This window comes from Astyanax mexicanus, chromosome 1 (assembly GCF_023375975.1).
Source record: "Astyanax mexicanus isolate ESR-SI-001 chromosome 1, AstMex3_surface, whole genome shotgun sequence".
Taxonomy (NCBI): Eukaryota; Metazoa; Chordata; class Actinopteri; order Characiformes; family Acestrorhamphidae; genus Astyanax; species Astyanax mexicanus.
In genome coordinates, this window is record NC_064408.1 from 72,896,438 (window position 1) to 72,911,765 (window position 15,328).

The following is a 15,328-nucleotide window of genomic DNA, read 5'->3' on the forward strand; positions in this document are numbered from 1 at the left end:
CATTGGAGGAATGGCTGTTACCCCAGTGGTAACTCTGCTTATAAATGCTGAATATCAGGGGACCGCTCAGCTCTTACATTAGAGGAAATTATATCCTACAAACAAAAACATTTGTCTGTAGTCCTCGAATCCTAGACTCTGCTCGGGTTTCATCCTACATCTGAAACGCCTTGTTTTATTTGACATTATCGTGTTAGGCTGAGAGATTAGATTACTTGCATAGCGGAAGCTTCCCCCAAGCCTTTTTTTTTTTTTAATATTGAGCAGAATATATGGAACGTGTCATCGTAAGTGTTCTGCTTGCTCAGAACAATAACTGTCTTCTACCGAATATCATCTGAGCTGAGGGGAATATTCAGTATGTTCTGTGGAACATTTGGTTGCTGCTTTCCTGTCTGTCTGAGAGCCGCGAGAAGCTTTTCCCAGTGTTCCCCTGTGGGGTGCCGCACATACTAATGGCAAAGTGTGGTAAAGGCCATCCTGCAGCTCTTTCTCTCATTCTTTCTCTCACTCTCTCCTAAAGGCCAATCGCTCGCTTTCTTTCTCCCTCACTCTCTCACTCCCTCACTCTCATTTCTCGCACTTTCTCTCTTTCTCACTTACTTTTTCTCTCACATTCTCTTCTCTCTCTCAATCTTTCCCTCACACTCTTGGTGGACACTCCTTCTAATGAATGCTTTCAGCTACTTTAAGTTGCACCCAGAGTTGACACATATGTGCAAATTCACAGATACAGTTTGTTTAGTCCCTGTAGAGATGAATCGCCATTATGTATAGTAGGGCTCTCTGTTCCTCTCTCTATTCCTATAGCCGACAGGTTGCCTAATCTTCAAGCTTGTTTAGGTGTTTTTTAACCCAAAAGAACCCATGGTGACATATGCAGCACAGAGCCTTTAAAGCTGAGTAAGGTTTCTTACAGCACCCTAGCCGTCACTTTAACTCATGCAGTCCTTAAAGTGACATATTCCGTTTTACGTTTATAATTTTATTTCAAATTTGTATCCCATTTTCTCCCCAATTTACTAGGGCTGGACCCGAATATTCGGGTATTCGGATATTCGTTCGTTGAGTAGGTATTCGGTTTTTAATTTTGGTATTCGGATATTCGTTTTTTTTCTCCTTTCCAGAGTTCCACCTCACTCTAACCACTTCTGTTCTCGCGGGTCCCGTCAGAATATCTTGCGCGCGGGACAGAACTGAACTGTTATTGGCTGGAGCGGGAGTTTAATCCAGACGATGCGGGAGCAAATTAATAAATAGTTAAGAAAACTGTAATAATTGTAAAAAAAAAACCTAAAGAAAACTCTCAACGCGCAGGATGGACCGACACACACACGCACACACCGATGGTGTTTGGACTGGGGTAAGGAAAGGGACCACACTATTCAGCGCTGCTGTTTTAATAAATATATAAGTAAATTTGAAGCATTAAATGTAGTTTATTTAATTTATATTAGGAACGTGGGGCGGGAGCGGCAGAAATGTGTATGTGGCGGGCGGGCGCGGGATTAAAAGAAGCAATTTTTTTGCGGCGCGGTAACGAGACAGAAACGCGGGAGCGTGGAAGAGTGGGTTTAAAAATCAGTCTCGCGCAGACCTCTATTATACATGATAAAAAAAAATGCAGGCTCTTCGAAACTGATTTATATAATAAAACGTAAGGGGTAATGTGGCAACAGTAGGGGCTAAATCGGTTACAAAAGCCTGGCCTACAAAAATGATGTCTGAACGAATTTCCTCTTATCTAATATAATTTAACATGGTTTAAAAATATAAAATAATTTCTAAGCAAACGAAATATTTAATATTGAGCTTATAGCCCAAGTGCAAAAATACAAAATCAGTAATACGGCTATGCCCTGCACAAAACCTTTAACCGAAATAGACCAAGTACAGTTTACAATGACTGTCCTCTAATATAATCAACAATGTTTAAGAATATAAAATACTTCCTGAACAAACGTTTTTTGTTTGTTTTTTTAAGCAAATAGCCTAAGTGTGAAAACACAAACAGCAATTTACTGGGCTGGCTTGCGCAGCGGAGAAACCGTGCAGCAGCAGCCTCGGTGTGGAGCAGCAGAAATTCCGGGATGAAAACACAAAGAAATCTGGGCTAAAAACACAGAAAAAATATGGGGTGAAAACACAAAAATCCGGGATAAAAACACCAAAAATCCGGGGTGAATATGTCTCGTCGGTCAGAGCAAATTGAACATTTTTCAGTGGATTAAAGGGGCCGTGATTTGCTTTTTTTTTTTTACCTCTTTTTTTAAAAACGAATATTCGAATATTCGCTTCGAATCAGTGCCGAATATCCGGAGCTCAAAAAACGCTATTCGGGCCAGCCCTACAATTTACACGGCCAATTACCCAACCCACACATTAGGACTATGAATAGTGAAACCACAACATCAGGAGGGTGAGGACTAGCACATGCCTCCTCCAATACATGTGAAGTCAGCTACCACTTCTTTTCGAACTGCTGCTGTTGCAGCATTGCTGAGTAGCCAGGCGCTCGGAGGAAAGCGCAGCGACTCGGTGGCTGATGGCAAGCTCCATGAAAAGGAAATCTCCTGATCATAGTGGCAGCCTAAGTGACATAAGCTAAACATCCAGAGAGCACCACTACAGGACATTCTGTGAATGTGTGTTTGTTCATCTGATCTTATTTACAGAATGCTGTAGATAAAACTACCTCATTTTAACAGTGTGTTTTTGCTTCTACAGCTCTGTTTCAACAATTTTAACAATTTAAATGCTTTATTAGGATATTTAACTTTCCTTGTAACTAGTCCTGACAAAATTTCAAGAACAAAGTTATGAGTTGTCCAACCATTTATGCTATATTGAACAGTCGTGTGCACGCTTATTATATTGTATATGAGAAACAACAAGAATGAGCTATTTAATTAATTTAACAGACTTATTTTTAGCACTGACACTGAATTTTGTCATGACTGATTCAACCACCAAGGTCATATTTGTACAGGTAAAATGCACCACCACTCCAGACTCTTGCTGAATCTTCCAGAATGAGTTTAACAGTTAAACAGGAGTTTTAATTTCCCTTTCTAACAATCCTACAAGTCTTCTGTATGTCTTCACCTTTTCTGTTAAATGCAGTTTCTCAATTATTATTATGCACTGAATGCACTTTGTCTTCTTCTTCTTCTTTATGAGCGTCAGTTATGTATTTGTCAGAGTGCTCCATAGCTGTTTAGAGGAGCTCATGGCTGCTTAATGTCCGGACATTAAACTAAAAGATATCACAATATTAATAAAGCTTTGCAATTTAAATCACCTGTCATGTTCTAATGATAAGTGTGAACAAGCCATAACCTTAACAAGTTAATTAAGAACTGAGACCTTTGTCAGTTTTCTAGCTTAGAATGCTTGGGTTACCAAAATATTCACATGCACTGAAAAAAATGATGAGTAAAATTTACTTTTAAAAAGTTGCGCAACTTTCTGCATTTGCTTTTTTTCAGTACATTTAATTTTAACTTCAACTCGGTTTCAAGACTTAAATGTTACATAGAGTAAATAAGTGAACTGAACTTTTAGTAAACTTTACTTAATTTATTTTTGCTGAATCAATCCTTTCTTTTAGTAACTTTACTTAATTTCTGCTTATATTACCTAATTACTTCATTTATACAATATTACTCAAATAATTTAAGATACATAATTTATGTTACAAAATATTGAAATATTTTTAGTTAAAACACACATAATACTTTAAAAAGAATGTATTACGTGTTGAGACAGTGTAATAAATGTGTTTTAACTAAAAATATATTATGTATCATAAATAATTTTATATTGTATAAATTAAGTAATCGTAATTAGGTAATATTGTATGCAGAAATTAACTAAGGGTTATTAAAATTAGTTTCTTAAATTTATCTGAAATTAGATATACTTAAAAAAAGGAAATTGCAAAAAATTGCGAAAGAAAAATGCAAGTAAATTTTACTCATAATTTTTTTCAGTGTGGTGCTCCCTTCTTTTGCATTTTTTCTAGTCTTAAATAGTATAAAACTGTAAATAATTCCATAAATTCTTTTAAATAAAATCTTTTACTGCATGCATTTTGAACGTCAGCTAATAACAGACATTTTGGCCAAGTGTATCCAAATATTCTATATTGTTATCTCTCTCTCTCTCTCTCTCTCTCTCTCTCTCTCTCTCTCGGGTTGTTGTGTGTGTGGGTGAGATCTGTGTGAGGATTCTCTTCAGTCTGCTTGTATTGTGCTCGTCAATGAGCAGCTATTGATCGAAATCAAGCCCCCCTTGTGCTAAGCTCTAAATCAGATGCGATATGCATCACAGTCGTCCCTGTGCGTCAGATCTACCTGTTCTGTCTTGCCATCCATTAAAGCAGAGGCTGTTTTGCTGTGTAATACCCAACGGTAACCTGTTGAAGGAGCCAAGAGCCTGTTTTGGCATCTGTGATGATTATGAGACTCAAGGAAGCAAATGAAAATTTTGCAGTAGGGAATTTCTAACACAGAGGAACATCTGCTGCCAGAACTTACGGAACTGAAATCTGCCATGGTCTTCCTTATGTAAGTTAGCGACGTTTCTGCTACAGAGCTTTCTAGCAAGGTGCTTATAAGGATGTGTTTGGTTCTGAGTTCTGCACAGGCCCAGTATTCAAGGTGTTGCAGTGAAGAGAGTGATTAAATAAATGAAAACGACCTGACCTGAAAGTGGGAAATTCTGTTAATCACTTCTTTCTGATTTATCAACAAACTCTGTAACTCAAACATGCCTAATAATGGCAGTCTTTCAGCAGTAAAAAATGTAAAAATGTTGTGGATTGTGGAGTGCCAGCAGTCTACCAGTATGAGAGTCATCCCATTTTGTTCATTGTTTGAATACTTCTAACCATTGTCTGTTTGGCTAAGTGTATAACTTTATGATTAATTGTGTTTTTGTATTGTTTTTACTGGAGGTAAGTTACTGCAGTAAACACAGGATTAAGAGCTGCAGGGAAATAAAGATTATATGAGACAGTGCAGTATAAGGGGGACGTTAGTATATTAGCAGTATGTTACATTAGATGCTTTATGTGCTTCCTGATGCTGGGGTTGAATGCTACTATTCCTCATGATGAACATTAAATTTTAAAACACGCTAAAAAATGATATTCTGTCATTCTGCTTAGCATCTGTCAGTACATATGCAGTACCAGTCAAAAATGTTGGACCTTGTTGGATTTCCTATTTAATGTTTTATTTATTTATTTATTTTCATTCATTAAACTGGGAAAGGACACATTTGAGATGCAATCTCAATCTGACACTATTTTTTTATTACACAAACCCAAATCAGAAAATGTTAAGTCAATGTTAAGTCCAATGGAAGTCAATGTAAAAAGAGTTATTTTAGGTCCGTTCTTTAAGAAAATTGACACAGTCTAAAGGGATAGTTTGTTCAAATTTTGTAGTAAACTAAAAATCAACAAAAATGAAGATACGTGTTTTTCATTGGATTTCAGTGATGTTGCTTTAATGTTTCTGTATTAATTCTGCATCATAGTTTTTGTAATGTCTAAAAATAAAACCAACTTGCATTTGCATCCTGCCTTCAATGTGTTACAAATTAAGCTTTCTTTATATTTCATGGCAAATAGCAACAAACATGGACACAATGTTAGTTCCTGTACAATAAAATGATGCATGTTAGTTTAATTACCATAAAAGCACTTGTATATTATAGTATATAAAATTTGAACATGTTTTTTTTTTACTCTCTTTAACCAAGTTAGGTTTGCATTTTCTAATGAAACTGTCTTTGTGCTCCACAGGTCTGCGAGCAGCCATGACAAAGTCGTATGAATTCAACTGGCAGAAGCATGTTCCTGACTTCCTGCAGGAAGGTGCAGTCTTTGACAGGCTCGATGAGGTAAATATGCAGCCATAAGCTCACCGCTGCTTAATCTCTCCTTTTTTACAGCAGTTACTTTACTTCTTTACTTATTTCCTGATGTGAAACAACAACTTTATTTGGAGTGCCTGAATGTCAGTCAGCCTAAACCACACATTCTAAAAACCTTCCTCAAATCTTGTTATTTTTGAAGCATAAACTGAAGCTGCACTGTTAGTTATTATGGAGTGAAAGGCTCTGCATTGATCATTTGCACTCTGGGGCATTAAAAGCCTCATCGAACGTCTCTGTCACTCTTAGAAGCATCCAGACGTGAGGCGAGCATCCCCAGGGATGAGTGCCGCTCATGTCCTCCCCCCCACCATTCTCTGGTCTTTCTTTATTTCCCTGTGTAACTCAATCAGACCACGTAAATGAGCTGAAATGGGAAAGGGCGGAGCCTTTGCTACCCGAAGGATGAGCGCAGTGTAAACATCCAGAGGGACATTCTTGTGATGAGCGAGAGCTTCCACCTCAACCTTTTCATGTCCTCCTTATATCTAAGAATGCCTCCTCTCTTGGATAATAATGTAATCAAAGCAGGCAGGCCTTTGGCTGGGGCATTATTATCAAAGTGAATTTTCGATTTAGCTTCAAGAGTCTATTCAAGAGATTATGTCTCTTGTTGCATGTCGGTAAAAACAAAAATTAGAGGGCTTATTGAGCAACACCTGAGACAGCACGGCACACACATTCCAAAATGTTGCTCACTTTTAAATGGCGTACAGCATTAAAACTATCATTAACCCTGTGCAGAGGGGTTATTATAACATGCAGTATATAACACCACTTATACTCGGGGGGCAGCCAACACATGCTCCAAACCAGGTCTGTTAGCATATAAGCTCAGACATCCGTCATTCACAGGTGCATAATTACATGCTGCGTTAAGTGGCACCTTCAGCAGAGCCGGCACACCGATCAGAGGCTGTGGGCTTCAATTGCAGTATGATCATGGAGTCAGGACACCAACCCCGCTGAACAGAGCTTAATAACATACTGCTATTAGAAAACTTTGCAGCTCTCTAAATGCTAACTTTATCATTATTTTTTTCTAAAGTTTGTAGCAGGAAAACACACAGGAGCATCTGTCATTTACTGTTACACTACTTCACCCTTGCTTCCCATCCAATCAGAGAAAAGTGGATCAGTGTGTAGAATAGGGGTGGACATAATGACCCTAAAATAATAGCACAATAATTCATAGTATATTTCACAACATTTCATCAGTACAACACAATCTTATAATAAATGAAAATAATGCCCTAAATATGACCCTGAGGACTGAGATATTTTAAATAGTATCACTTATATACACAATTAGATATAACTATTTAAATATACAGCATGGTGTGTTTAAAAAAAAATACTTTTTAAAAAATATTTCTTTAGAGTTTTTTTTATCTTGTCATATCGCTCAGCCTTATGTAAAGTTAAAAAGCAGGGTCACTAATGACTCAGTGATTGTTGTGTTAGCATTGCAACTGTTCCTGGCTTTCAGTTTCAGAAAATTATTCATTATGGTACTTTCTCTTGATAGATATAAATACATAGGCCAAATAGAAATGTTTTATCTTGTAACAGGACTGGAGGATGATTACAGATCACTGTTTTAAAATAATAGTGTGTTTTCATGTTTAACTAGATTTTTCATTTTCATTCATTTTAGCCATTTGTTTATTTGTTAGAACAGTGTTGTTGCTGACTTTGTGGTGCTCTTATCTCACTTATACCCTGTGTTAACTCTTTTAGTTCCAGTTCAGGGGTGTGTTTTCTGAAAGCGATCAATCTTTGCAAATAAGAAGTGAACTAATGCATAACAGCTCTACAGGTGTTTCCCAGAGAGCTTTGCAGAATGAAATTTAACAAGCTCAGTCGAACCACAAACGTCGACTCAACACTGCCAAATATACAATATTTATTCACTATTACACCCGAAACAAACGGAAATATGTCCGGCCTATATCATGTCTATTTCAACAGCCTGCAATCATTAAATAACACTCCATCTTAAGTCTTATAAAGCTTTTAGGAAACGCACCCCAGTTCAGTAAAGTCAAGGACGGCTAAAGTGTTTTTATATTGGTAAAAAAAAAAAAAAAGTAGAAGCAGCGTTTCTTATGACAGGGACGATATCTTGAAATGAATGAAATCTCAGTGAATTGTAGGAGAATAATGAGCGTTGTGTGCAATCTCATTAAGCGGATTGCCCTGCAGGGTACGAGTTTCTTGATTAACCTCACAGATGCCTAACCCAGGAACGAGGGTGTAAATAAGAAGAGGGCCTCGTGGAGAACAGTTACGTCTCTTCCTGTCCCCACAGAGCAGCAGACGGTGGAGCCGGACTCCATCTTGGCTCTGGCCGCTGCCTTAAAGGCCATTCGCAGCGTGCTCATTATCCCTGCTCATGGGTGGCCACTCGCATTAACGACACTCGAGTTTATTAGCGCCTCGGCCATTAACATTTTCGAGTAATCCTCGTGAGTTACACAGGCTGCCCGTTTTTATCTGCGGAGCGAACGAGTTCTCCCGGAGCCGTGACACAGACGCTGCCTGGTGTCCTCAGAGCGCCGCCAGCGCTAGCAGGAGTGGAATCACAAAGAGGCTCGGAGCCTGTGAAGTGGCTGGGCTCTGAGGGAGGAGGACGGGAACAGAGCATCGGATTCATTTTCTCTCCAGTTCACTCCAGTAGCAGAAGACCACTGCTGGCACAGGCTCATCTAATTGGCTTTACTTCTGGAGGAATATTCCAGAGCGTGGGCGCAGGGGGGCCATCCATGTTTTCTTTCCCTCTCTCTCTCTCTCTGACTCACTCACCATATACCTCAGAGAGAAGGAAAAGAAACACCCCCTCCTCCATCCCTCTCCCTCATTCTGCTCTTTTTTACTGAAGTAATTAAAAGGGTAATATCTGTCAGCTGCACAATCCATCCTTCCTCGCTGGCGCCATCTCCAGAAAAATAAAAAAGCACTCACTCGCTCCTTCTCGGGGGATCCCGTGCACTGCGGCCAGTCTGAGGTGTTAAGTGCAATCGCACATACAGCCCTCAGTCAGTGCTCGGTATGTTTGGCAGTCCCAGAGGCCTTTTTAACTGCTTGACCACCCAGTAAATGCCCTTTTTGGACAGAGCCCCTGATGGACAGAGCTCTGTGAAGATGAACTGCTAAAATGCTCCATAAGACATAGATTCTCTCTGTCTCTCTCTCTCTCTCCCAAGGAGAGACTAAACTTAGTTAGGGCTGGGCGATACGGTAAAAATATTGTATTGCATGGGACTACTATCATTCAGGATACTAATTAAGCACTACAGTAATTGAAATACGGTGATTCGTATTCAAAAAAGGTTCTGCAATCTGTAATGAAATGTGCAGTTGATTAATGCATTTGATCAACTAATAATATATTCAGAGATGTATATTATGTATTAAAATAAGAAATTTACAATTATTGATAAAATATTGTCAGATTGGGATGCTGCCACTATGATCAGGAGATTGCCATTAGCTGCCGGAGTCCTGAGAGAGCACAATTGGCCTTTGCTCTCTCTCTGGGTGGATAGATAGATGGCGCTCTCTCCCCATATCTCTAAACTCTAAAGGGTGATGTCAATCAGCACAAGGCATCTGTGAGCTACTGTATCAGAACTGAGTCTCTGCGCTTTCCTCCGAGTGTGCTGTGATTGTCCATTCAAAAGACTGGATAGTCCAAGGCTAGGCTTAATCCCGGTCAAGGAAACTGACCATCAAAGTCCTAGTTGTTCAATAAATTTTAGGGCATATACTACGTATACTACAAGACAAAAGGTTGTGTTGACATGATATTACTTTTTAAAACATAGGACTGTAGTCTTCAGGGAAACCCCTCCTATAGATTTGACTTAATTGTGTTTGGCCACAGGATCATTAGTGAGGTCAGGTATTGATGTTGGATGATTAGTTCTGGATTACAAATGCTTTAACGTCATTCTTTTGTTACGTTCATTATGCATGTTGACCTTATGCTAATGTGCTGCTACTCCGACGCGTCACATTTTATAGACAGTGCTCTGCTATGGATATTATATGATACAGCAATGGATGCACTTTAAAGAAGCTGAATTCATTTATAAGAAGCGTTTTTTTTTTTATAACTGATACCATTTAAAATGACTTCTATTTATGGCAAAACCTCCTGTTAATTCTTCAAATAACACAGTACTCTGTTTTCTACAACATATTTATACAAATTAGGGGTGGGTAATGGGACCCTAATATAGTATCAGGACATTTTCACAGTAGTTTTGCAATAAAGATATTCTTTTTGATTTGAAAATATTTAATTCATGTAAGTATAACAGTTTCAAACATTCAGCTGGAACCAAAAAAATCTGTTAACATAACAGTATTAAAAATGATACAAAATAAATAACGTAAATGTACTTAACATTGAATATAATCACATAACATAAAAATATTGTAATTATACAAAGATATCTTTGAAACTTTACAATAAATAACTGACAGCTTTTAAGACTGCTGCTATTATCACAATATGGATTAATTAAATCACAATAATACTGTCACAATGTATTGTGTACAAAACAATATGGAACACTACTAATTACAATCTTTTCAGATTGAAGTATTTTTAATATAAATGTGGCTTTTAGTTTGGGATTTATAGGTTTTTCTTTCTTATCTCCTGCATTCAAGGGCATAGGAAACTTGGGGCCAGTTTCTCAAAACACTATCACATCTTCTGAGGTTTGCTCATAACTGACAACATTTTAAGCATCAAATTGCAATCATATCAAATTGCAGCACAAGCAAGTCATTAATGCATTTAGGAGCATGTCTGAAGAGAAAAAAACAATAAATCTTTTAATGTAAAGATATAAGAATACCCCACTTCCTATGAACTTCACTGAAATCTAAAACAAGTTTGAGTGTAGCTGTCAGAAGAACCAGAAGGCAAAGTTGTAATTATTTTTTTTGCTTTTTAAAGGGGCTCAGTTAATGAAGGCTATTACATAAGACTGATTAAAAGAACAGATTGTAATAAACTGATGGGGTACATTTAAATTTTAATTAATTCATTCCACTTTTCTGATCATTGTGATTTAACTGTACCCCTCAGACGTTCACACTTTATGCAGTATTATAAACAGTCAGGCATTAATGTTCACTCGTGCATACTTATAAAACAACTAATAAAGTGAAACAAATGTCTGTTCTTAGCATTGTTTACACAGGTCCAAGGGCAGTAACATACCGTGCATTGCATTCTCACTTAGCTCTCTCCGGCTGTGTATATATTAAGAACCTGTTCGAGAAAAACAGATAACATACAGTCTTCTCTTTATGTTTTAATAATGACAGGATTAATAATGACTACATTAGGATTCCAAATCCATTTTTTGAGAGTGATGCACTGGGAAGGTCACTAACCAGTCAAAGATCAGCACTAGGTTAATAGGGCCAAAAGACTGTTAGTCATTAGTATCAGTCATTAAAGCTCTATAAAGCTTTAGGAATCTGGATCTTAGCCAAAGTTCACTATTTAACAGGTGAAATGCCAAAGTAGACACACATACACTGAAATATATATACAGGTTTTGTTTAAAAAATGGGTTTATATTTGTAAAAAAGAATATAACATTAGAATAAATACAAAATATTAACCCAGTACAAAAATAAGAATTTGTTCTTTCCAAATTTAATGAACCACTGATTAGTCAGACCAGGTTTTAGATGATAATTACAGTTAGTGCTTGTATTAAATTAGAGATTTGGGAAACAGCTAAGCAAACACTGGCACACATAAAATCACAATTTACTATATATGCATTTTATGTTTTCCGACCTAGTAAACTCCTACTGCACAGTTAATGCTTTTGTAGATGCTTTTGCATGTATGTTACACTGACATGCAACATATCATGGGACAGGATCTAGTATCATATTTCATGACGTTTGCCTTGCTCCACAGAAGCTAAAGAATGCTGCACTGATAAGTGGAGTCTTCTGCACTGTATATACAGTAGATGTGATTCCCTTGCATGGACAATTCTAGACGCCACTGGCCACAGTCATTACTCCTCACTGCTCAGCTCATTGTGGGTGGAAATGCCTTCTTTAACGTATTCCTCGTACACATGTGACACTGTGGATTGAGGAATGTTAAATGCCCACATAACTTCAGAAATGGAAAGTCCCATCACTCTGGCACTCACCATCAGGCCTCATTTGAACTCCGCCTTGTCATGAACACATTGGCCAGTGTTCAACCTCACTCACAAGATAACAACTTACAACTTACACATGCCTGGGCTATCCAGTGCCATCCCCAGATGTAACATGTCATGATCAGTTCACATACTGCCATCCCATCACTTTTGGCAAGTCAGTGTATCATGCTTAAATACACAGCACTGGTAATAATTAAGAGACCACTTCAGTTTTCTGAACAGTTTAAAGACATTTTAAACATTTAGCATCATGGATGGTAAAATTATTTAATTACATTTTCCAATATTCAATGTAAAGTACCACAGAAGAGTATTAAAAGTTAATAAAAAACTAAATAAACTTTAAGTATTTTTCATTTTATGTAATACTGCTATTAAGTACTATACATATACAGCTCTGGTAAAAAAAAAACAAGAGACCACTTCAGTTTCAGAATCAGTTTCTCTGATTTTGCTATTTATAGGTATATGTAAGCTCCAAGCCTATTTTTACCATTTTCCGCCTGAAATTACATACTCACATTTGAAGGCTTATCACTCCAATATTAAATTATTTAGAGTCAATTCTATGAATTAATATTACTTAGAAGCCTTTACACAATTCATTTAAGGCATTTTAATTATTCAATTGAACATTGGCCAATATATGGTAAAAACTAGGAAATTTTTTAGGCGCTTTTCAGATTTTCTATTATTTTTTTTTTATTTTCAGACACATAAAATGAACTATTTATATGGAACAAGGGTTTTGACAACTCTATATTTTACTATAATGTGTTTACAATCATCATATAACATTTTAAACTGCTACCTATTACTGGTTAGAAGTTATAGTGATTTGAACCAGTAATGGTCTTTTCTTTCTCCAAAGGACTGGAAACTTTAGAATAATAAAAAAGACCACTTTTATAACTCATTTTGCAGTAAACTCTGGGTTTTTGTGTGGTCTACTCATATACAAACAGAAATCCGCACTGTCTCTTTAAGAGCGGTTGTTCTGCAGAGTGGAAAGTCTATTAGACTCAGTATCTATGGCCAAGCATCTCTCTTCCTTAGCCTTTCAGCTGGCCGAGCTCGCCACCTGATTGGCTGAGAGACCTCATTCTCATACCGTCATGTCCAGTAGGCTCCGCCCTGTCTGGCTGTGGGGTGGATATAACTGTGGATTATAGGAGACTGGATTGATGGATTTTCTTGAATCTGGGCTCTTTTTGAAGGTAAGAGAGTGGGGGACGCGCTGATGGGTGTTGAGGGGGGGTGGGGGAGTGACTTTAGGTAACTACAGGACCAAACCTGTGCATTTTTCAACTCTGAACACGCGCTGCAACACGCTCTTTCAGCTCTAATTCAGGGACCGTACATCCTACACTAAAACGGAGCACAGTTTCGGAATCCGGAGAGCCAGACGGTTCGAATGGTGTATAACATGTCCGCATTCGATCAAATATGGAAGTCCGATAAACGGAAATATGAAAATTATGATTTAATATTTTCATAACCAAGGCATATTTCGCCCTAAATGTTTATTTTCTGAAAGGAGATACAGCTAAATAGGCTATATAACTGAAAAGCAGAGATTCTAAGCTTTAAAATGGTATATTGGGTGTCTATATTGAACCTATAACTATTCATAAACACAGCCAGATATTAAATATCATATTTTTCTGGCCCGCCGGCGGGCCAGGGCGTGTTAAGAGGTTAAGTAAAATTGTATATAAACTGCGAGCATTTAGAGCATTTATTTGCAGAAAATGAGAAATGGCTGAAATGACAAAAAAAGATGCAGAGCTTTCAGACCTCAAATAACGTAAAGTAACCAAGTTCATATTCATAAATGCATCTTGGCATGTTCTCCACCACCAGTCTTACACACTGCTTTTGGATAACTTTATGCCACTCCTGGTGCAAAAATTCAAGCAGTTCAACTTGGTTTGATGACTTGTGATCATCCATCTTGTGATCTTCCTCTTGATTATATTCCAGAGGTTTTTAATTTGGTAAAATCAAAGAAACTTGTAAATTTTAAGTGGTCTCTTATTTTGTACCAGATCTGTATATTATAACTATGTCTCAGACAAGCAGATTCTTTAGCGAAGTTAAACTTTTTAAAACAAATTAGCACTGCACAAGAAATAGTTTTCAGTGGAGAATTGACACTAAATGGATAATGCAGTCCATGACGAGGCTAGATCCTTATCTAAACTGGCCCTGCAATTGCAAATTTGATGAATTTAATGTGCTCTGCATGATTGTGCTCTCTTGGGTCATGTTAATTTACTATGCATTAAATCCTTATCTGCTTCCAAATGGCAGTTCTAGATCAGACAGAGTGAAATGTGCAGTATGAGGATGTAGAAAGCATCAACTTGGGCAATGTTCTCTCTCTAATGGCAAATCTAGGACTTTTTTTCCATCTCTGCTTCTGTCTCAGTCACCCCTGAAGCCTTTGGCGTTCATGTGCAGAGTTCACCTGCCGTGACATGTTCCCGTATCACCTGACTCGCTCTCATAAGAAGTGAAACCTAAAACTTTGTGTTTTTTGTGGACGTTTTTACAGAGATTGGAAAGCAACTTCAAGAAACACTAGAACGTGTTTATGTGCTGAGTGAAGTACTAATTTTGCTAATGGCTTTTGAAGATCAAGCCTTGCTTTGACCATTTAATTTAATCAGATCAATCACTGTCGTTGTTAAACCTCATCGACAAGTTTACCGTAAATGAAACTACTGATTAGATCCAGTTTTTCATCAGCCTCTTAAACAGTTTCAGCAACTGTGTCAGTGTTCTGTTTCAGTCTCAACAAAGAAAAACTCTTCATCATCTCTAACTGTGAGGACAAAGAGGGGATCATAATGTCAGTGAGGATGTTGTGCTTCATTAAAATAGAGAGAGAGAGGGAGACTTAGAGAGAGTCCCAGTACTGTTTTTAACTTTCTATTGTCTTATTAACTTTAAAGTGTGAAGGGATGAGCAAGAGACTGAGGCAGATTAAGGTGGAGTTATGTACTTAACAAAAATGGTGAAAATAAAATATATAAAACTTTTCTTTAACTCAAATGTCATAAATATGTTCATGTGTTATTTATACTATGATTGTTTTTCTGGATTTAAGCAATCGAAGTATATCGCCTTGCTTAGAGTATCACAATATATCGCAATACATCTTAACC

General features: G+C 37.4%; 1 protein-coding gene across 2 annotated transcripts in view; it reads left to right on the forward strand.

The window, feature by feature from the left end:
• LOC103022380 (1-phosphatidylinositol 4,5-bisphosphate phosphodiesterase beta-4) overlaps positions 1 to 15,328 on the forward strand; it is a 129,313-nt gene that overhangs the window by 48,199 nt on the left and 65,786 nt on the right. For both annotated transcript variants that reach the window (XM_007232816.4, XM_007232819.4), the window contains exon 4: positions 5,813 to 5,910. In XM_007232816.4, the coding sequence (XP_007232878.3) occupies positions 5,827 to 5,910 (84 nt within the window). In that variant the 5' untranslated portion in view covers positions 5,813 to 5,826. The remainder of the gene's footprint in view (positions 1 to 5,812; positions 5,911 to 15,328) is intronic.